At 39.7% G+C, this 21,606-nt stretch overlaps 1 protein-coding gene and 1 long non-coding RNA gene across 2 annotated transcripts in view; one reads left to right on the top strand and one right to left on the bottom strand.

Annotated features, from left to right (window-relative positions):
* Positions 1–1,419: 1,419 nt before the first annotated feature.
* On the top strand, positions 1,420–16,158 carry SLFN14 (schlafen family member 14). The gene is made up of 5 exons (XM_010949158.3): positions 1,420–2,304; positions 3,959–5,037; positions 6,452–6,580; positions 7,975–8,689; positions 10,729–16,158. Exons 2-5 carry the CDS (start codon positions 3,978–3,980, stop codon positions 11,561–11,563), a joined length of 2,739 nt encoding a protein of 912 aa, XP_010947460.1. The 5' UTR covers positions 1,420–2,304; positions 3,959–3,977; the 3' UTR covers positions 11,564–16,158.
* The window catches only part of LOC123615091 (uncharacterized), a 7,847-nt gene continuing 1,909 nt past the window's right edge, over positions 15,669–21,606 (bottom strand). The window contains exon 2 of the long non-coding RNA XR_012499446.1: positions 15,669–16,118. This is a non-coding gene — a long non-coding RNA (uncharacterized LOC123615091). The remainder of the gene's footprint in view (positions 16,119–21,606) is intronic.

The following is a 21,606-nucleotide window of genomic DNA, read 5'->3' as shown; positions in this document are numbered from 1 at the left end:
TCAGCTCTTCCACTTACTGGCCGTGGAATCTCAGTGTCCATGTAATGTGCCACGCTCCCAGCTTGGACCCTTGTGCCCAAATGCACATGTCCAGTAAAAGATGGTTCTTTTCATCTTTCTAAAAGTAAGTAATATAAGAAGGATTTCAGTGTAAGCATGAAGCTGAGAATTAAGGTAGATTGTAGAACGAAAAGTGAGACTGAATTTGGAAGTGAAGTGAGTGAAAAAGGGTTAAAGTTGAAGCCGAGAACAGGCCTTTGCAATTTATTGTGTTGCTCTGCTGATTACACATCATAGTACCCATTCTGCCTCCTCTTCTGGAAACTCTTTTCAGCCAAACAGGAACAAAAAGTAATGGCAGCAAAGCAGGACTTCGTAGGAACAGTAACCTCAGTTAAAAAAAAAAAAAAAAAAGACAGGAGGGGTATCCAGAATCCTATTTAAGAATATCGTTTCTGTAGAAACACAAAGTTGTTGGATGGGTTACTTTAGAGGGAAGGAAGTACATTAATTTCCTGTGGCTGCTGTAACAAATTACCACAGTCTTGGTTGCTTAAAACATCAAAAATTTATTCTCTCACAGCTGGAAGTTTGACATAAATGGGCAGAAATCAAGGTGTCAACAGGGCTGTGTTCCTTCCAGAGGCTCTAGGGGAGAATCCACTTTGTGCCTCTTTCGGCCTCCGGTGCCTGCCGGCATTCCCTCACTTGTGGCCACATCACTCCAGTCTCTGCCTCTGTAGTCACATTGCCGCCTCCTCTTTTGTATGTATCAAATTTCTTTCTGCTGCTCTCTTATGAGAACACTTGTGATTGGCTTTAAGGCCCACAAGGATAATCTCATCTCAACTACTTAATTACATCTGCAAAGATCCTTTCTCCTTGTAAATTAACACTTACGTTTCTTACACATGCACCCCAATGTTCATAGCAGCACTGTTTACAATTGCCAAGACATGGAAACAACCTAAATGTCCATCGATAGATGACTGGATAAAAAAGATATGGTGTGTATATATATATACAATGGGATGTTACTCAGCCATAAAAAAGAATGAAATAATGCCATTTGCAGCGACATGGATGGACCTAGAGATTATCACTCTAAGTGAAGTTAGTCAGCTAGAGAAAGATAAATATCATATGGTACCACTTCTATGTGGAATCTAAAAAAATGATACAAATTTTACTTATAAACCAAAATTGACTCAAGGACATAGAAAACAAACTGGTTACCAAAGGGGAAAGGGCAGGGGAGGAATAAATTAGGAGTTTGGGATTAAGAGATACACATTACTATACATGAAATAAACAACAAGGACCTACTATATAGCACAGGGAACTATATTCAATTTCTTGTAATAATACGTAATGGAAAAGAATCTGAAAAAAAAATGTGTATGTATATGTATAACTGAATTGCTTTGCTCTACACCGGAAACTAACATTGTAAATCAACTACACTTCAACAGAAAACAAAATTTTTAAAATTTACAGGTTCTTCTTTATCATCATCATCATCATCACCACCATCATCATCATCAATAATTGATGGTCATTTTTCAGCCTACTACAAGAAGTTTGATCCAGTTTAAACAGCATCCCCAAATGACTGTCTCTTATCTGTTTATTTTTCCATTTAAATATTTTCTTTAAATTGGTGTTCATTGTAGACCATTTATAAAATACAGAAAAGCTAAAGAAAAAATAAAGGAAAAGAAATTAGATGAAAAATCATCTGTAATCCTCTCACCCAGGGATAGCTAAGCCTTCAGCAATGAATATTCACTAGGCTGGGTCTTGTGCCCAAAAAGAGGAAGAGTATGAAAAAAAAATAACAAAAACAAATAGAATAGAATAAGTGATTTGGAAGGTGATAGACTAGGCTAATATTTCTCATACTGGATATGCACAGGGCAGCTTAAAATGAATGTGGAGCTTTGAAATGAAATTAACCAGGACAGGAGGTGCTTGTATGATGTATGGAAATGACACTCAGTGTTTAAGAGGTGAGAAATTTAGCTTTAGCCCCTTACTTGAAAACCCCTGAATTCTCCCATTACTACTTCATTCACTCCCAGAGGTCAGACCCTAGCCTGCCAATGTGCCCTGTCATAGGCTTTTCTCGGGTCCTTATCAGCCTTCCTCAGTGGGTCAATGTTATGAAGACGAGGGGAGTCTGGCAGAGTTCCTGCTCCTCCCAGGCTGCTATCAAAGGGCAGCAGGGGCTGTGACAGAAGGCAAACATTCAGACCGAAGCCAGATGTGGAACTGAAACAGCCAGAGGAAAAGCAAGAGCATCAGGTAAAAAAAAAATTAAATCTCATTCATCTCATCTTAGGTGTAGTTTATGTCTGAGGGCAGGAACGGGTTGGATCATAGCTAAGGAGAAACTTGTAAAGGAAAAAAAATGAGAAATTTGGGGACGCATGAAGCAGATGTTCATATGGAGCTAAACTCTCAGAAAACTCTGTATCTATCATGGTTGTTATCAGCATCCAAGTAACATGAGTGAGACTTGGGAGTCATGAGAGTATAGTTCTGCTAGTTCAAAGGCAATTAGATTTGTTCTGTGAGTCTCAGCAGGTGGAAGTTATAGGGGGACAAACTGTAGCTGAAAATAAGGGAGCCATTTCTAACAGGTCTCAGAAAATTGAAGGGGACTAATTTGAGAGAGAGTGAGTTACTTGTTATTGGAGATGTGCTGGAAAGCAATTTGTGGGGAGTTGCATATATTTTAGAGAGGATTTAAGAGTCAGATAGGTGGTTGGACCAGAAGATCTTTAAAGTCCCTTCCAACACTTCTGTGATTCTATGATATGAAGAGAATCTTGTTAGAAATTTCTCTAAGAGCTCAGTATTTACATTTGCCTATGGGAGATGCTCACATAGGAAAAAACAATTCATCAGGTTGATTCTGGTTTGCCTGCAGGAAGTAGAAAGGCAACCAAGAGTTAACTAATGGCAGAGGAGGGGGCCCACCCTGCTGGATGCCTGCTTTTTTCCCTCTTGGTGGGTATAAACAATACCCATATGGCCTCTGCCTAGCAGAGATCACACGGAAGAAATAGGTTCCTTTTTTGGAGAGGAAGAATTTCGGTTTGGGTTAGTAAATATTTTATTTTACAGTTAACAAAAGCTAAGGGGGCCATGTCTGAAACATTTGCTTCCCAGGTGCTAACCTCAGTTTAGGTCTGGTGTGGGAAGCAAAGGGAGGTTGGCCACAGTTTAATAACGATGTCTCAAAGGCTCATGTTCTTTCCCAAGTCTTAGAGGTTCCCACAGCACAGGCAAACTGTTAGGAGGGGAAGAAAACTCTGCATCACACTGTATACGAAGAAATGTACTTTTAGAAGAATGTTTGAAAAGTTTAAAAGATTTCTGCATTTGGTATCAACTGACATTCTTTCATAAGTAGAATAAAGGGCTTAAAAATGTATAAAATAGAACAGAAAGAATACCAGGTTTTATGTTTGTTTTCATAGCCAGATCTACATCACATATACTGCGAAACTATTCTCCCTTGTTCTCTATTGCTTTCCTTTCTTTCCCCTTTGAATTATAAATAGGAGCATCTTCTGACGTCAACTATTACTTCTGTGTTTTCTCTAATAACTTGCTTTGGCTCCTGTGCCAACCCATGTCCTTCACATCTGGGCTCACTGTTGGTGCTTCCTGATTTTAAATGAAAAGTGGCTAAAAATTTCAGCAATACGATTTTTTCCAGTATGGTAAAATACTAAGCATTCAGTTTATCGATGCCCATTCATGCTGGAAAGGCCAAAGGTCTTGGCAAAGTTGTCAGAATACACTTACATCAAAGAGTACTTCCAACAATAAAATGTATCTCTAATAATTTATAGCTTTGAAGAAAATATTGCAATCTCTGGAATTCTTGTTTAAGTAGAAACATTTTTGTCCTGATTTTTTATTGGAGCCCTTTCTGTTATTGTTTGAGGCACAAAAGTGTTGCTGACATGAAGCGTCTCAAGGCTGACACGGAAATGCTCTACCCTGAGATAATTGTAGAAGTGGGCAAAGTGACTCTTGGAGAAGACAGCAGGAAGAGGATGACCAACAAGTATATGAAGAGAACTGAGAATTCTAAAATCATCGAAGCTACGTGCGCACTGTTAAATTCTGGAGGGGGCATCATCAAAGCAGAGATCAATGATAAACACTACAGCTACCGATGCCATGGGCTGGGACAGGATCTGGAAACTTCTTTTCAAAAGCTCCTTCCTTCAGGGTCACAGAAATACCTTGACTACATGCAGCAGGGGCACCACTTCATGATTTTTGTGAAGTCATGGAGGCCAGATGTTTTCAGCCTCCCTCTAAGGATTTGCAGCTTGAACTCCAATTTATATCAGAGAGCTGTGACTTCCACTATCAACCTGAGTGCCAGCGGTGCCCTGGAGCTTCTCCGAGAGAAGCAGTCTAGAGCCCAGAGAGGAAGATCAAGGGTGAAGGAGCTGCAGTCTCAGAAAGCTCCTGACAAATACATTCAGGAAGAGGAAGACATGAGGATGTCTGCCTCAGAATTTTTTAAAAAGGACAGACTCATGTATAAGGAGAAACTCAACTTTACTGAGTCAACACAGGTCGAGTTTAAAAGGTTCACCACCAAAAAGATTGTGCCTCGGATTAAAGAAATGCTGCCTCATTATGTTTCTGCATTTGCCAACACCCTCGGGGGATACCTAATTATTGGGGTGGATGATGAGAGCAAAGAAGTGTTTGGATGTAAGAAAGAAAAAGTGAGCCCTGACTTATTAAAGAAAGAAATAGGAAATTGCATAGAAAAATTGCCTACGTTCCACTTCTGCTGTGAGAAGCCAAAGCTGAATTTCACTACCAAAATCTTAAACGTGTACCAAAAAGACGTCCTGTATGGTCATGTCTGTGTGGTTCGTGTGGAGCCCTTCTGCTGTGTAGTATTCACAGAGGCCCCAGACTCTTGGGTCATCAGGGACAATTCTGTCACCAGGCTGACGGCTGAGGAGTGGGTAACCATGATGCTGGATATTCAATCAGGTAAAGCAGAAGAGAAGTCATTACCCAGTCAGCAGGGAGGAACCCCTTCTCTGCCTTCTGTGGGTACTTGGTCAGATATCTCAGTTAAAGAATAGAAAAGCATTTGAGGGGAGAGTGTAGCTCAGTGGTAGAGTGCACGCTTAGCATATGCACATACCTCCATTTAAAAATAAATAAATAAACCTAATTACCTCCCCGATCAAAAAACAAAAAAACAAAAAAACAAACAACAACAACAACAAAAAACAAACCCCAAAAAACACACAAGCAACAAAGTAATAACAATTTTAAAATTGAATGAAGAAAGAATAGAAAGCAGCTTTTACTTACAAACCTTCTCCTATCAAAGGGTTATTTTCTAATACTTTGTTACAAAGACTCAGAATATGAACTCTGTGAGGCCAAGAAATGCTTGGATTTCTATTGCTTTGGGGGAATGTATGCCATTAGCCATGAATTCATGAAAGTTTTCTTTCACGCACTGTAAAGGCCTGTTGAAAAAGTTTTGCAGGCTGATATTTCTAGTCTAAAACATTCATCAATAGTCTGTCTCTAAAAATGATATTTCAGGGAAACATTGTTTAAGAATGACTCTCCACTCATTCTTTCAAGGGAAACTTGTTGACAAATTTGAATTGTTTCAGGAACATTAGGAGCTAATATCTTCAACCAGTGGGCTGGGGACACCGCCAGGTGGAGAAAAACCGATGCAAAAGGATGTGCTGGGGAGGGGATGGTGGTGGGAGAGAAGGACTCGTGTTTTCACTTCCTTACAGTTTTGATGAGAATCAGTGCTGGTGATTTCAAATCAATCCAAAAGGGACTTACAGGCTGAATGAAGTTTATCAATTTGCTTTCACGATCAGTAATATCCAGATTCGATAAAAGAAGCTCAGATAAAAGAAGCTTGAGCGATTTTATTGAATTATTCTTTCCCTTGTCCTAAATTGCTGAGTTTACTCTTCATGTGCATACACACCAAACTAGAGTTCCTACCATTTTCTATTCCAGCTAAACTTTGGATGGGGACTTTAATAACTATAATGATATAAAAAAAAAATACTGTGCTTACTTTTTCCTGACACTCCCGCATCCCATCACCTAGAAGCCTTTTCTTCTTAGCGGTGACCTGGAATCAGAATACTAGAGTTGAAAGGAATCTTAGGGATCACCTGCTCACCCTTGCAGGAGAGAGAGGTGAAATGACTTGCCCAAGATGAATCACAAGTGACTTAGAAGATGCAGGAGCCTGCAGGAGTCCCAGACCTGATTTTCTAACATACGTGAACCATCTGAGGCATAGAAAGAGTGGGAGCAGCTCAGGCATGACACATATCACCTGTCCAAATAGAGGAGTAATAAAAAAAAAATGTTTCTTTTTTCACCTGAAACAACTCTCGATGGATTTGTTTAGCTCCTTCCGGTCTGGCCGCAGACTACAGCCTTCACGTGATTTCACCAGCTTCGTCTGCTCTAAGAAGCCCATCATTTCCCATCAAAGTCCTGGACTTTAAGATGGCTCTACAACAACGCTTTTTCCCAGGTACTCCTTGATTTCAGCTGAGGGGACTATTTGTTTTCTAAAATTATGCTGAAAGGAATTGGTAGCAATTAGTCCAAGTTTTTCCCCATAGAGAAGGTCAAATGTAGGGTTTAGCAGACGAAACAGTCCTGAATCCATATATATGGCGAACTCCTGTTTTCAGTGATCAGATCTGCCCTATACTTCTGTGTGCTTTCGAGCTCCCAGTCACACATGGCTTTTGTTCTCCAAATATGAGAGAACACATTTGAGAGAACTGCCCCACCCCAGCTTTCCAGTACAAAAGCAGGTGAGCCATGGGGTCACCTGGACTCCCTAAGGCAGAGTTTCTCAACCTTGATGCTATTGACATTGTTGAGGGGAGCTGCCCTGAGAATTGTAGGCTGTTTAGCAGCATGCCTGGCCCTCTACGCACTAGATGCCAGTAGCCCCTCTCCAGCTATGACAGTCAAAATATTTCTAGGGGGGAGGGATAAATTTGGGATTAGCAGATACACTATACAATATATAAAATAGATAAACAACAAGGTCTTACTGTATAGTGCAGAAAACTATGTTCAATATCCTGTAATAACCTATAATGAAAAAGAATACATGTATGTATAACTGAATCACTATATGCTATACGCCAGAAACTAACACATCATTGTGAATCAACTATGCTTCAATAAAAAGAAATTTAAAAAAAATTTTCCAGATATTGCCAAGCATCCCCAGGGAGCAAAATTGCCACAAGTTAAGAATCACTGACATAGAAAACAAACTTACGGTTACCAGAGGGGGGAGAGGGTAGGAAAGGATAAACTGGAAGTTTGATATTTGCAGATACTAGCTACTATATATAAAATAGATAAACAACAAGTTTATACTGTATAGCACAGGCAACTATATTCAATATCTGGTAGCAACTAATGGTTAAAAAGAATATGAAAATGAATATACGTATGTTCCTGTATGACTGAAGTATTATGCTGTCCAATCCAGAAATTAACACAACATTGTAAACTGACTATAGTTCAATAAAAATATTTTTAAAAGAATCACTATTGTAAAAGGACAGTTCTTAGTTTCCCAAAAGCATCACGTTCACCCCCACACACATAAGTCCTTAACAGGAAGGAACACCTTCCTAGCAGTGCCGGACCATTTGGGGTTGAAGAGAGGATGCTAGAAGGCTGTTTTGTAAAGACTCCTCCCTGATTGCCTTCCCCTGTATAAGAGCTGCCAGAAATAGGAAACTAACAGCCCTGGCCTGCGAAGAGAAGGTGCTTTGTTTGCAGACAAGGAAACCCACAGTTGCATGGCCAGGCTCATTTCTTCTGATGATGATGATGCAGGAATACTAACAATGTGCTTTTGTAAATTTTAGTAACTTCTATTCTTTGACTTTTCAGTGACACAGGAAGAGACACAATTTAAACCAGAATCCCTCTGTAAGAAGCTCTTCTCAGATCACGAAGGACTGGAGGAATTAGTGAAGATGCAGATATATCCTTGCTCTCCGGGGATTGTAATATTTTCCAGGAGCTGGGCTGGTGATGTTGGCTTAAGGAAGGAGAAGAATGTCCTGTGTGATGCTCTCGTAGTAGCCGTGAACAGCCCCCTGGTGCTCTACACAATCTTAATAGACCCCACGTGGGTTGGAGGGCTTGTGTATGCCCGAAACACTGCTCATCAGTTAAAGCAGAAACTGGGAACTGTCGGTGGTTACATAGGGAAAGTGTGTGTCATCCCGAGGCTGGTGCACCTGCCCAGCACACAGTGTAGACCAGATGAAACCCCCGTGCACTACCCCCAATCCTACAGGCTCGCTAATGAGGGTGAAATGGAAGCTTTGTTGCAGGCCCTCATCGTGGTCTCGCTCTGCTCTCGATCTCTTCTGAGTGACCAGCTGGGCTGTGAATTTTTCAATTTGCTCATAGCAGAGCAGTGCGAGCTGCTTTCAGAGAGCCTTCAGGAGACACGAGAATTGTTCATCCACTGCCTTCCAGGAACCAGGAAGACAGCCCTCGCCATAAAGATCACAGAGAAAATTAAGGACGTGTTCCACTGCAAGCCAAAAGAGATCCTCTATGTTTGTGAAAGTGACTCCTTAAAGGATTTTGTGACGTAAGAGTTTTACTGACTAAATACATCAATATTTACTCAGTCTTTTCAACGGTATCACACAAGTAATTTGCAGTTTAGTTTAAGATTTTGTGATGCCTTAGCTGCAAGGGCGAGAGCCCAAACTATAAACACATTTGGGATCATGTAGTTGAGCTGTAAAACGGCACTTTGCAATGTTCAGGCTTAAACATCTCATTATCAAATAGCCAACTATGCATAACTTTTAATCGATGTAATTAAAAACTTTTTCCCCACAATCTATGATCTTTAAATTTAAGAAAGGTCGAAATGAACCTGTCTTGCTTTACATATACTTTTTGCTCGATACTTAAAAATGCTTTAAAGTCACAGGGTATTTCCGTCAATTAGACTTTATACCTAACAGGAACTTGAATTTAAAAGCCATTTGATTTCGTTTATAAAATATGTTTATTTGTTTGACTTGTTCTGAGTCAATAATTGTAGAAAACATGCACTTTGCTTCTGATTTAAATCTTTAGCCTTCAGTTTAGTAAAAGAAATGGATTGTTATCCAATCCAGAAAATGAGGGCTTTTCATTTTTGGTTTGGTTGACTTATTTATGCGACAGATCTTTTTGAGCACCATTTATATATATGCTAGGTACTGTGTACACTTAGTGTTAGAGGCAACAAATATATTGAAGACCTTGCCATAAAACCCAATAAGAAAGACAAAGAGAAAAATAAGCAATGGGAGTGTTCTGTAATTAGTATGATAGTAAGGATATGTTTATCTTAACTTAGGCTGGAGATTGGTCAGCAAATACTCCTCTGTGACAATCCTTGGGCACACTCTTAAGATGTCACTAGGGGAAGTGAATAAAATGGGGGCTTTCTAGGCAAAGTGCACAGCAAGCACAAAGGCAAGGAGGTTAGAGCATTGGAATGGTAGATCTGCCTGGAGCAGTGAAGGGCTGTGGGTATGTGGCAGATGATGAAGTTGGAAAGGAGGCAGATGCCAGACTATGAAGGATCTTGTAAACTGTGCTAAGGGCTGCATTCTTTACCATGCTTCCTAGGTATGTTTTAAAGTATCCTAGTCAAAAGGCAAATTCAATTCAGCAAGTTATCTTTTGAACTGCTAATGTGAGGGGGATGCAGAGATGGCTAAGAACCAGTGCTTTTCTTCAAGAAGTCTGCAGAGTCCAAAGTGGAATAGAGGAACATGAATAGTAATGATTCAGGACATAGGGAGTAAAGCCCCAGGGATTGCATATATAAAGTCAGGAAATCTGTAGGGATGAGTGATAGTACTTGGATCCAAATTACAGGAGGCAAGAAACAGCCAAGTTTGTTTAATATATACATGGGTGTGTGTGTATAAATATATTATATATATATAATATATATATATGTGTGTGTATTGTATGCTAAAACATACAATAAAGGAAAATTGGGCTAAATAAATAGGGTAGTAGCTTCATAGAGGCATAGCCCTGTAATTTGTTACCCTTCGTGACATGTCATGGAATTCAGTAAACTCTTAATGTTTTCCTCACCAAAATCTACAGACTTCTTGTTTTGGACTCCAAGAAATAGGATTTGCTCCAGAGGAATCTGTATTAGCCCATACCTCTTTTGCATATGAAAATTATGATACGCTTCCAGGTAACTATTCTCCAGCTCTAAAAAAAAAAAAGACAGAGAGGAAAGAAATAGTAGTAACAAGTGTAAATTACTTTTGAGATTTCCTTTAGATGCAAGGGATTTATCTTCAGGTATTGTTAAGCAGCAGAAATGGATTATAATAGAAATAATACAATCTCCTACCTGGGTTCATTTCGAAAGTTTCACATGCAGATTTAACTTGGTAACCCCAAAGAGTAGGGTTTGCATTTGTGTATTCTGTCTGTCAGGTTAACTTGTAAGTTGAGCAGTTTTGTAGGATCCAGGACTGAATCAATGACTCAGCTTGCAGATGGGAACGAGCCTCTAATTCCAATCCAGACAGTAAGACATGCATGGTGTTTCCTTTGTTTATATGCCTGAAAGCCTATTTTCTCTTTCATCCTTAACAGCCAGCAAACCACCTGCCATGCTGTGACCCGGAAAACCTTCATGCGAGGGGAATTCCCAAAGATCAAACACATAGTGATGGATGAGACTGAGAATTTCTGCAGTAAATACGGTGACTGGTATGTGAAGGCAAGGAGCATCACCCATCCAAAGGTGAGGGGCACTGGAAATGAAAACCTTCACTATGGGATTCTCTGGCTTTTTCTGGACCCTTTCCAAGTCCATCATGCAGATAGCAATGGCCTTCCCCCTCCATCTGCTCAGTTTCCTCGAAAAACAATCACCAACGGAACCCACTGTGCTTTGGAAATAGCGATGGTCATGAAAGAAGAAATGAAGAGGATCAAAGAAAATCCTCACTTCAACCTGTCTCCAGACACATTGGCATCGTTCAGAGAAGCTGCCTACGAGGAAGTGATGCATGCCCAGGCTCTGCCTGGGGTGTGTGAGACAGAGACGAACCTGACCACAGAAGAAATCGCGAAACGCGTGGTGGAAAGGTGTCACAACCTGTTCCAATGTGGCTATCTGCCCAAAGATATAGCAATTCTATGCAGGAGAGGGGAGGACAGAGGACGCTATGAGCTTGCACTGCTAAGAGCAATGGAATTATCTGAGATGCATGGAGCCACAAAGGTTGTGTTCAGCCAGGCCTCTGGTGTTTTGGACAGTCACATCGTTTTAGACAGTATTCAGCAGTTTTCAGGCCTGGAGAGGAATATTGTGTTTGGGCTTAGTCCAGAATATGCCCGGTCAGAGGAAGTTCATAAGCTCCGTTTTGCCTCAAAAGCCATTAAACACCTCTACCTGCTTTATGAAAGGAGGTCAGCCTCCTGAAAATTATTTCAAACAACACAGAAAGGCAGAAAGAAGAGTCCCTTCCCCCAGGCAGGTGGCAGCTATGCTTTTTCTCATGTTACAAGTGGGGAAATCAAGGCAGAATCAGCATATCCTGGAGCCACAGAAATGGTTCTTGGGACAGGGCCTTTTGGTCTATCTGCAGGGTCACCGGCCTTTCCCCACATCTCTTCACCTCTTCCCTGGGACTTAAATTGGTCCCTTGCTTCCACTTTTCCTGGCCCGATCCAGCTTCTCTCTTGTCAACCACAGAGGTTCTCCTCCAATACAGAGCTGATTCTGTGACATCCCTGCTAATAATGTATCTTCAGGAAGTCCCCGCAATCTTGAAACCAAAGTAATTTTCAAGGTTTTCCATGATACCCCCTGACGTACTCTCCTAATGCATCTTTTATTATACCTCCATCTCCCAGTGTTTCTAATGCACCCCAGCCTTGGGGACTCGGGGTAGGATGCCCTCCAGGCTGCTTACTTTGACTACGTGACTCCAGGATGGCCCCTTGGTTGGCACTTCATACTTACTATGGGTCTCAAGCTTTATAGGCCCAGAGCTTGATTTGTAGTAAATAAGTGGGCTGGATGCTTTTGCTAATTGGTATATCCAACAGTAACATAGGAAGCTGTGTTACGTATGGATAGCTTTGCAGCAAGGGGAGCTGGCAATCCAGTTCAAGTGTGTGAAGACTTCAGGCTATGTTAGACGATTGAAATCATTTCTAAAATAGGGATATTTCCTACACCAGGACTGGATAGGTCAGCGTCTCAAAAGAAAGCAAATTTAGAAAGCTAAGGATGACTGGTTGTTCTATACTCTCTGCCTCGGATGAAAGTGTTTTAGTTTCTAAAGTTTCCAGGTTGACCATAGCTCTTCTAAACACCTTCGTACTTTGTTCACATGCACCCACTACATGTTAACATGTTTCTCTAGGCTGGGAACGGCACACTTTCTGCTGCTGGCCTGGGAAGTAATCTGTCTGTAGTGGGGGTCTTTCTTTGCACATGCCTGATCTCTTCCATTATGATTTGGTGTTAATTTTCCAATCCAACTCCGAGCGTTTACAGGGAGCCTGGATGGCAACTCTACCACTTACCCCGCCTGTACATATTTCCGACCCCTGGCTATGCCTGTGCTATTCACAGCCTTCAAATCCTTTTCTGTCTCTTCTACCTGTTGATATCCTTCCTTGTCCGTCAAGTCCTTATTCAAATGCCGACTTCCTCAATTAAATGTTCATCACCCCCCTAAGTTGGTCTCTTCTTTTACAGCCATTCTATGAATTAAAAAAAAAAAATATATATATATATATATGGCACCAAACTCATTCTAAACTGTGCCAGAGAGGCAGTTGCTGGCATAGCAGAATCCAAGTAACACCCTCCTATCATGTATTCTTTCCACTGTATGTGAAATATACTAGAAATAAGATCAAAGTTCCCTTTTGCTAGTCAGCTCCTGAAACAACTAACCCAATCCTGTGCTCATCAATGCAATCCTGCTTTTCTCTCCGTAAGGATTTTTAAATTTGGAAAGATTATGATTTCTAGACTGTTTTTAATTTCTAGAAAGGTTTAGGACAAGGTTTATTGATGCTGGAGAGGCAAATGCAGGAGAAAATGTGGAAATATTCTTCTGGCTATAATTTCACAAAAAGTCCTTCAGCTTTTTAAGAGGCGAGAGAGCAGTCAGGGCTTGGAAAAGTGCTGTTAGCTGCCTCTCAGAACTGCTCAGGCCACCAAACCAGCCAGTCTGAACCTAGTGTCCAGCTGTCCTACTCCTGGATTGAACAGCAGACCCTCCCCACTGCCTCCTGCTGCTCCAATTATCTGACATTTCCTCCTTGGGGGCTTTAGGATACTTTTAGGTGGGTGAAAATAAAGTTCAGCAATTAATTAGTTCTTGATGAAGCAAAAGATACCAGCATGTTAACATTTAGAGCATGGGAGATGTGTGAATTCTCTAAAAAGAATTTACAGAGTCAGAAGTGGAAGGATGGGGCGGATGTAGCTCAGTGGTAGAATACATGCCTAGCATGTTCAAGGTCCTGGGTTCAATCCCCAGTACCTCCATTAAGAATAAATAAGTAAATAAATGTAATTACTTTCCCCCAGGGAAAAAAGAAAAAGAAAGTGGAAGGGAATACAGAGACCAGGGATTGCTCAATTTTAGTCATAAGCCTCAGTACCATTTGACTTTAAACTATTTGTATACATTGTATAACTTTTGATAAAAATAATAGATTTTTAAAGCAGAATTAATTGTTTTAGATACTGAATTTGAGATTCTTTGTCAGTTCTTAGTCTACACAGACAGTTCCATTAGGCATATAGGAGAAGACCTAATCCAAGGGTTCTCAGCCCTGCCTATGCATTATAACCATCTGGGGAGCTTTAAAAAATACCAGTGACCAGACACCAGGCCAATGAAATCAGGATCTTCAGGCAGAGCTTGGACACTGGTATTTATTAAAAGTTGTCCAGATGATTCCAATAGGCCACCAGGGTTGAGAACTCGTGAATCCTTCTTCTAGTCTGTTTTTTTTTTCTGTCCTCCAATGGATATGTATACACTTCTCTTCCCCTTAGACTGTGAGACCCTTGAGAATAAGTGTGACACATACACATCTTTATTTCCCCAAAAGTAGAGCAGGGCCTTGAACATGGCAGGTGCTCAGTAATTATTTATTAATGGACTTTCCACTTTCTGAAAAATCAGAATCTACAAGGGTCAACACTTCTATTGAACGGAATGAATGTCTAATTTTGGAGATTTCGAAGAGGTGAGTGTGGAGAATAATCAACACTGCAATAAGGGAGAATGGGAGCATAAAGGAATTTCAATTGGCTTTAGGCAAAAGTTAAAGGTCCGTATGATGGAAGTTTGTTAGATTTGAGTCTGAGATTAGGAACTGGTAGAGACTAAGAATAACTGGCTAACTGGGTTGTACTCAGAATTCTAAATTTTTTCTATGGACCCTTAATTTACTAGATAAAACAATTAGTTTGATGAAATAACATGCCTGCTGTGAGAAGCTTCTAAAACTTACTTTAAAAAAGAAGGGTGGGAAGGGATAAATTGGGAGTTAGAGATTTGCAGATACTAACTACTATATATAAAATAGATAAATAACAAGTTTATACTGTATAGCACAGGGAACTATATTCAATGTCTTGTAGTGACCTATAATGAAAGAGAATATGAAAATGAATATATGTGTGAGTGTATATATATATGACTGAACTATTATGCTGTACACCAGAAATTGACCCAACATTGTACACTGACTATATTTCAATTAAGAAAGGTAATATAATTCTATTATATATGTTTGAGAAACGAGAAAGGAAAAATAAAAAGTTCTTCTCATCTTGTTATCCAGGCATAATTTTATTTTATTTTATTTTATTGAGTTATAGTCAGTTTACAATGTTGTATCAATTTCTGGCATAGACCACAATTTTTCAGTCATACATGAATATACATATATTTATTTTCATATTCTTTTTCACCGTGAGCTACCACAAGATCTTGTATATATTTCCCTGTGCTATACAGTATAAACTTATTTATCTATTGTATATATACCTGTCAGTATCTACAAATTTCAAACTCCCCGTCTGTCCCTTCCCACCCTCCTCCCCTCTGGCAACCACAAGTCTGTATTCTATGTCTATGAATCTGTTTCTGTTTTATATTTAAGTTCATTTTCTTCTTCTTCTTCTTCTTTCTTCTTTCTTTTTAGATTCCACATATGAGTGCTACATATGGTATTTTTCTTTCTCTTTCTGGCTTACTTCACTTTGAATGACATTCTCCAGGGACATCCATTTTGCTGCAAATGGCATTATGTTGTTATTTTTTATGGCTGAATAGTATTCCATTGCATAAGTATACCACAACTTCTTTATCCAGTCATCTGTCAATGGACATTTAGGCTGTTTCCATTTAGCTATTGTAAATAGTGCTGCTATGAACCTTGGGGTGCTGATGTCTTTTTAAATTAGGGTTCCTTCTGGATATATGCCCAGGAGTGGGATTACTGCCAGGTCTAATTTTTTCATTTCACTAATTTATTTCTATTGTTGATTTGTAAAAAAAAAAAATTATTTTACATAGTTGTGATCAAACTGTATGATGAATTTTATATCCTGTGTGTGTGTTTTTTCCAAGTAACCTTTTTTGTGAGACATTGTTGTAGACTGTATTATTCTTCCCAATAGTTTATCACTCCCTATACTTGTACCATTTGTAGTTTCCTAGCATTAGAGCTGGAGTATATTTCTACCCCCTTGACATGGGCGTGGCCATATGACTTTATTTGGTAAATGAAATGTTAATAGCTGTGATGTATACAGAGGCTTTCCCCATTTCAGCGTTAAGTCTGCTTTCCTGGGCTTCTGCTTCCACTATGAAGACTTTGTCTTGGGCAGCCCACCAGTCACGGAGGAATGAAAGATGTGAAGCACACTAGAACTCGATTCATGGCTGGAGCCAAGTTCCACTGATCCTGACTAGATTAGCCAAAATCTAGCTGACCTGCAAATGCATAAGTGAGAAATAAATATTTACTATATGACTGAGATTCTAAGGTGGTTGTTTGTTTTGCAGTGGTAACTGATTCATACAGGCATTTCCACATGTTGTAGCATAGTCTTCAAATTTTTCATTTTTAACGATTGTACAGTATCGCAGAAGATTACACAAAATTTCAGTAACTATCTTTCTAATAAGTTGGGTGACTAGCAATTTTACACTATTAAAATCAAGTCAGGCATATGACCTTTTCTTTCTTTGGTATATATATGAATCCTTAAAGATGAGATACTGGGTCAAAAAAGTGACCTCAATAAGACATTCACCTTGTTCATATTGGCTTTCTTGGAAAGTGTATAGAAAACCCCCCAAATCATTGTACGTAACAACATATATATTTGTTGCCATAAACAAGAGAATAAAATGCTGACATCAGGTTCTGATGACGAAAGAGGCATTGGCATTTCAAACAGGTGGCTCAGAGTATGCTGTCTGCATGCAGAGTAAAACCAAGGCCCATCACCCTCACCCAGAACCTCAGAGGAAGAACCTAATTTGAAGAATTACAGATGAGAACACGAATTATGTAACCTTAACATTACACAGTGGGGAGGGTATAGCTCAGTGGTAGAGTGTGTGCTTAGCACGCATGAGGTTTTGGGTTCAGTCCCCAGTGCCTCCATTAAAAAAATAAACAAACAAACCTAATTAGCTCCCCCAAGGAATTAAATAAGAAAAAAAATGTATGTATAAACCTCTGATCACTTGAAACTAATGTAAGGTAAGGTACTATCTCAGAGAAAGAAAAGATGGGATACCTCTGATCATTGATAGGACTTTTTTTAAAGAGAAACTCTGGCAAGGAGAAACCCATTTAAGGGAAGAGGAAGAACTATCGAGGCAAACTAGATTTCCTATGAAGCTGAGCTGCCCCAGTTTCTCCAAGGTTATAGGGAGGGAGGCTGAACATAAAATTATTTTCCAGAAGCTTCAATTTGAAATAAGCACAAAATTTATAATAACCATATGTTACTATTTACTGAGATGTTACTACAACCAGCTACCAGTTGCTAATGCTTTGCATGTATTCTCTCAACAACTCTATGAGACATACCATATACACATTATGTCCATTTCATAGATGATAAAACTGAGGCTCAGAGAATAACTTAACTTTCTTAAAGGCACATGTCCAGTAAGTGTCCAAACTGGATAAATGTTTAACATTTAAATAGAATCCTTCATTAAGTAATCTCAACTCTAAGAATGTGTAAATACGTTAAAAATATTCTCCAGAGGTGAGACTATTCAAGTTTGCTGTCAGGCTCCTGTCAAGCTCCCATCTCTAGAAAGCATTGAAATAACTGACTAGTCTATACTGTTTCCAATACTTAACATCTGTCAGTTCTCCCAGAGCCTCCCGATCATTCTGGAAAAATCTGAATTTCTTCTTCTGCAAAGCTCAGGGTCAAACTCAGGTCATATTCCTGACCTGTCCAAGGTCAGGGACTCCTACATGAACTGGCAGATCCCCTCTGAGGCTGCTGCATCTTGGCTTCTCCCACTGCAACCTTGGAGGCACTTTCTGGTGATTTAGGATGTAAAGCCCCATCTTCCTCCTTCCTTTAAAATCTCTTGGTTGGGGGGGACATATATATGAAATATATATACCCATTTCACTTGATAACCAGCAAGATCTAATATATATAACTATATATGATATAAATATTTAAAATAATATATAAAATATATTAAAATATATATTAAATCTTGCTGGTTATCAAATGAAATGGGCATTTAGAAAGTTCCAGGGACAGTGTTTTCCCTCTGAATCTACCTCACCCACAAGGGGAAGGCAGAGCCTTAAGCTGCCTCCTCGTTCAGTATCTTCAGTTGACAGAGGCAATGTGATTTTGAAATAAAATGGGATCGGACTCCATCTTTGTTCCCTTTTGCATTCTCAGCCTAAGATGGAAGTGAAGAAAGAGGAATGAGGACACAGCCATTATGTACGTCCTCTTCTTATTGTTTACGGCTTCTGAATCATCTCAGGCCATTTGCATTTAAAGTACATCTTCACCCCTGCTTTAATCAGGAAAAGTTGGCTTCTTCGTCCAATTACACAGCTTGGAAGAAGCTTGTGTTGGGGGTGGGGGGCAGTGGGGAAAGCAGGGGCTCCCTTCCAAGACAGCCAGATATGACAAATAAACACCATCAGTTAAAGGCTAATACATCAAAATACCTTGAAATCTCCCTTTCTGTGTCCTCTGATAACTAAGCTTATACTAACACGTAGTGAGTGCTTATTATGTGTCAGATACTGGGCAAAATGCTTTAAATACATTAAATCTTGCATCCTCCCTGAAATCTCTGAATTATGTATAGCAGCCCCATGTCAGGTAGGATAAGGCGGTGTTAGGAGCACGACTCCTGTGCTATACAGTATAAACTTGTTTATCTATTTTATATATACCAGTCAGTATCTGCAAATCTCGAACTCCTAGTAGCTTACAGTGAAAAAGAATAGGAAAACGAATATATGTATATTCAGGTATGACTGAAGTATTGTGCTGTACACCAGAAATTCACACAACATTGTGAACTGACTATACTTTAATTGAAAAAAAAAATAGAATTAAAAAAAAATAATTGCACAACTTCTAGGGTCAGACCCACCGGAGCTTTGAATTCCAACTCTATTCTTTATTGGCTGAATGGCCTCAGGCAAGTTGACTTCCCCCTTGAAGACAGCTTTCTCATTTGTAAAATAGAGGTAAAATTCATACCTTATACCTTAAGACAAAGATGAAGATTGAAATAATAATACATGTAAATAAAGCCTGGCATGGGGAAGGCTTCCAATAAATTTGGGCCCTGATTAGCTTTCATTTACAAATGAGGAAACTGTGGGCTTGCCTGAGATCACAGAACTAGTCCGTTCTGCACCCAAGACCTGAACCCATGTCTGCCTGACTCCAAAGTCCACCTTAGCCACGATGCTCTTCCACCTTCCTGCACATCAGAGTTTAAAGGCATGAGTCTTCATGTTAATAATATAACAAACAGTAATTGATTTGATTTGCTATTGAGACTAAGGTTGGATATACTCAGAAAATTTGTGATATTATGCAGCATACTTCTTAGCTTCTAAAATTTTTCTACAAATCAACATGATACCCAAAATTACTTACATAACAGAAATGTTTAAAGTGTCTTCTACACTAAGAAACTTTCAGAATGTTCCTTTCATTTCTAGGTCTATATAATGACGTTACAGAAAGACCAAAAAATTGAGAATGACAAGAGAAAAGCCATCCCCATTCCTACCACCGGATCACACAGTTGCTTTCGTTTTTGCCCATTCATTTCCAGTGTTAGTCCATTGGCAGATATATTTTAGCAGAGCTGTAATCACAGAGTACACCCCATTTTGCATCCTGTGGGGAGGTTGTTCTGGAGGCCCGTTCCCACTCTGCAGTCTCCCACACGGTACACGAGACCTTGTGCACACCGCAGCATAGGAAGGGGCGATTCTTGGTGGTGCAGCAGAGACTCTTATGTCCCAGTTGGGCCAAGCCCACTTGAATTTACACCGACAGAGGGGAAGACAATAATGGGCAAGTAAAGGATGCAAAAGCTCTTCACCAAAGTCCATAAAATATGGAATGTGGGGGTGCGGTGTAGACATCTTGGGGAACTTGGCAACAGAGTAACACGATTAGGACTGAAGCATTCTTCTTCCCTCATTTCCCCATAGGTCACTGTGAGAAGCTGGCATTGGTTGTTTTGCCCTTCCTGAAGGGTGGCTGTTGCCAAGCCCATGACTCTGGAGGTCTGTAAAACAAAGCTATTTGTCCAAAGGGACCTAAACAGTGTTGTCCAAATTTGCCTGATAAGAATCACCTGTTGTGTTTGTCAAAATTCCAGATCCTGGGCCCCTCTCAGCTCTAGGGCAGGTGCCTGAGTCTGGAATTTGGATATCATTTAGGAAACACTGTATTGAATGTTGTAAAGGGTGGCGACTATGTTGGATTACACGAAGAACGCCCCCCCTATTTATAGCGCTACTCAGGAATGATCAGAACTTCCATCAGACTGAGCTCTGAGGAGGCACCCAAGTACTTGGGTGGATTTCAGGGCCAGAAGTGACAAGGTTCAAACGCAGGCTCAGGCACCCAAATCTAATTTGGTCGGGTTAACTGATCCTTCTTACATAAAATGGAAATAACAGTATTATAGCCATCCCTCAGATGGTCATTGTAAAGGTTAAATGCTATGTTTCATGTGCTTGGTACAAAACCAAAGTGTCAACAAACAGTAGCTATTAAACCACTACTAAATTCTCAGTGCCTGGCATATGATCAAACACTGTTACTTAACCTTTCTGAAGCTTAGTTTCTTCCTAGGGATAACGGATGTTAGGGAGGGGGAAATTTCCCCCCATCCTTCTTGAGTTCTTTTAGCTATAAATTGTCACAAGGCAAATTAACAGGAGAAAAAAATTAATAAGTACACACAGAGGTTTCATAGAAATCCCCTCCTCCCCCCACAGCCAAACTGACCAAAGAGGCTGTTCACATAACATTTTTAGACAAAGAAACAATTATTTGTGAAGATTTAACAAAGGGGTTTGTGCTTGGAGTAGCAGACTCATGAAGAAGGAACAGAATTTGTTTATTCAACTTTCTTAGCCTTGAATTCCTTATGTGGCGATAAGGATGCTTTCTATCCTCCTGGTGCAGGGAGGACATTTTCACATGGGAGATTTACTTCCTACTTTCCTACTTATCGTGTTTTCCTCCACCTGTTTCTCAAGTAACTTGAATCCAAAATAATCAATATGCAATTGTGGCATATCTTGGGGCAGCCTGCTCTGAGCTCCAGCACAGAGGTATGATGAAATGGACACTTCTCAAGCAGTATTTTTTTTTTTTAAAATGCTGTGTCTCTGGGGTTATTTGTAGGTTGTATTGCTTTTCTGTAATCAGATAATTACATGCTCTGTTTGCCACATGTAGGCAACGTCATGAAGTGATAATGTGGCCACATTGGAACCGGATTTAGTGCAAACTGGATTTGCATGGTTGTCTGTAACACGAGCAATTTCTATATGTCAGTCTCCAGTGAATTATGAGCCAAGAGATTGTGACAAAGGGAGACAGGAAATATGGGAACCTGGCTGACCACAGTATCACCAGGGATGTTAAAAATAATAGATTCATTGTTTGATTCCTCATGTCTGGAAAAGAGTCCAAGAATCTGCATTTAAAAAAAAAGCATGCTGATAGATAAACTGCAAGATCCTACTGTAGACACAGGGAAATATATTCAATAGCTTGCAATAACCTATAATGAAAAATAATATCTATATATCTATCTATATCTGAATCACTATGCTGTACACCAGAAACTAACACAACATTGTAAATCCACTATACTTCAATTAAAAAAAAAAAGCGTACTGAAAGTTTCTATCAGCAGCCAAGATTCG

Source organism: Camelus bactrianus, chromosome 16 (assembly GCF_048773025.1).
Source record: "Camelus bactrianus isolate YW-2024 breed Bactrian camel chromosome 16, ASM4877302v1, whole genome shotgun sequence".
Classification (NCBI taxonomy): domain Eukaryota; kingdom Metazoa; phylum Chordata; class Mammalia; order Artiodactyla; family Camelidae; genus Camelus; species Camelus bactrianus.
The sequence above is the reverse complement of the archived record's forward strand: the minus strand, read 5'-3'. Positions and strand labels throughout refer to the sequence as shown.

Excerpts from the sequence above, each read along its gene's own strand:
- SLFN14 (XM_010949158.3), top strand. The coding sequence starts at position 3,978 with ATGAAGCGTCTCAAGGCTGACACGGAAATGCTCTACCCTGAGATAATT. Across the intron at positions 5,038-6,451 it reads GATGCTGGATATTCAATCAG|CTCCTTCCGGTCTGGCCGCA; the intron begins GTAAAGCAGAAG and ends GGATTTGTTTAG. Across the intron at positions 6,581-7,974 it reads ACAACAACGCTTTTTCCCAG|TGACACAGGAAGAGACACAA; the intron begins GTACTCCTTGAT and ends TTGACTTTTCAG.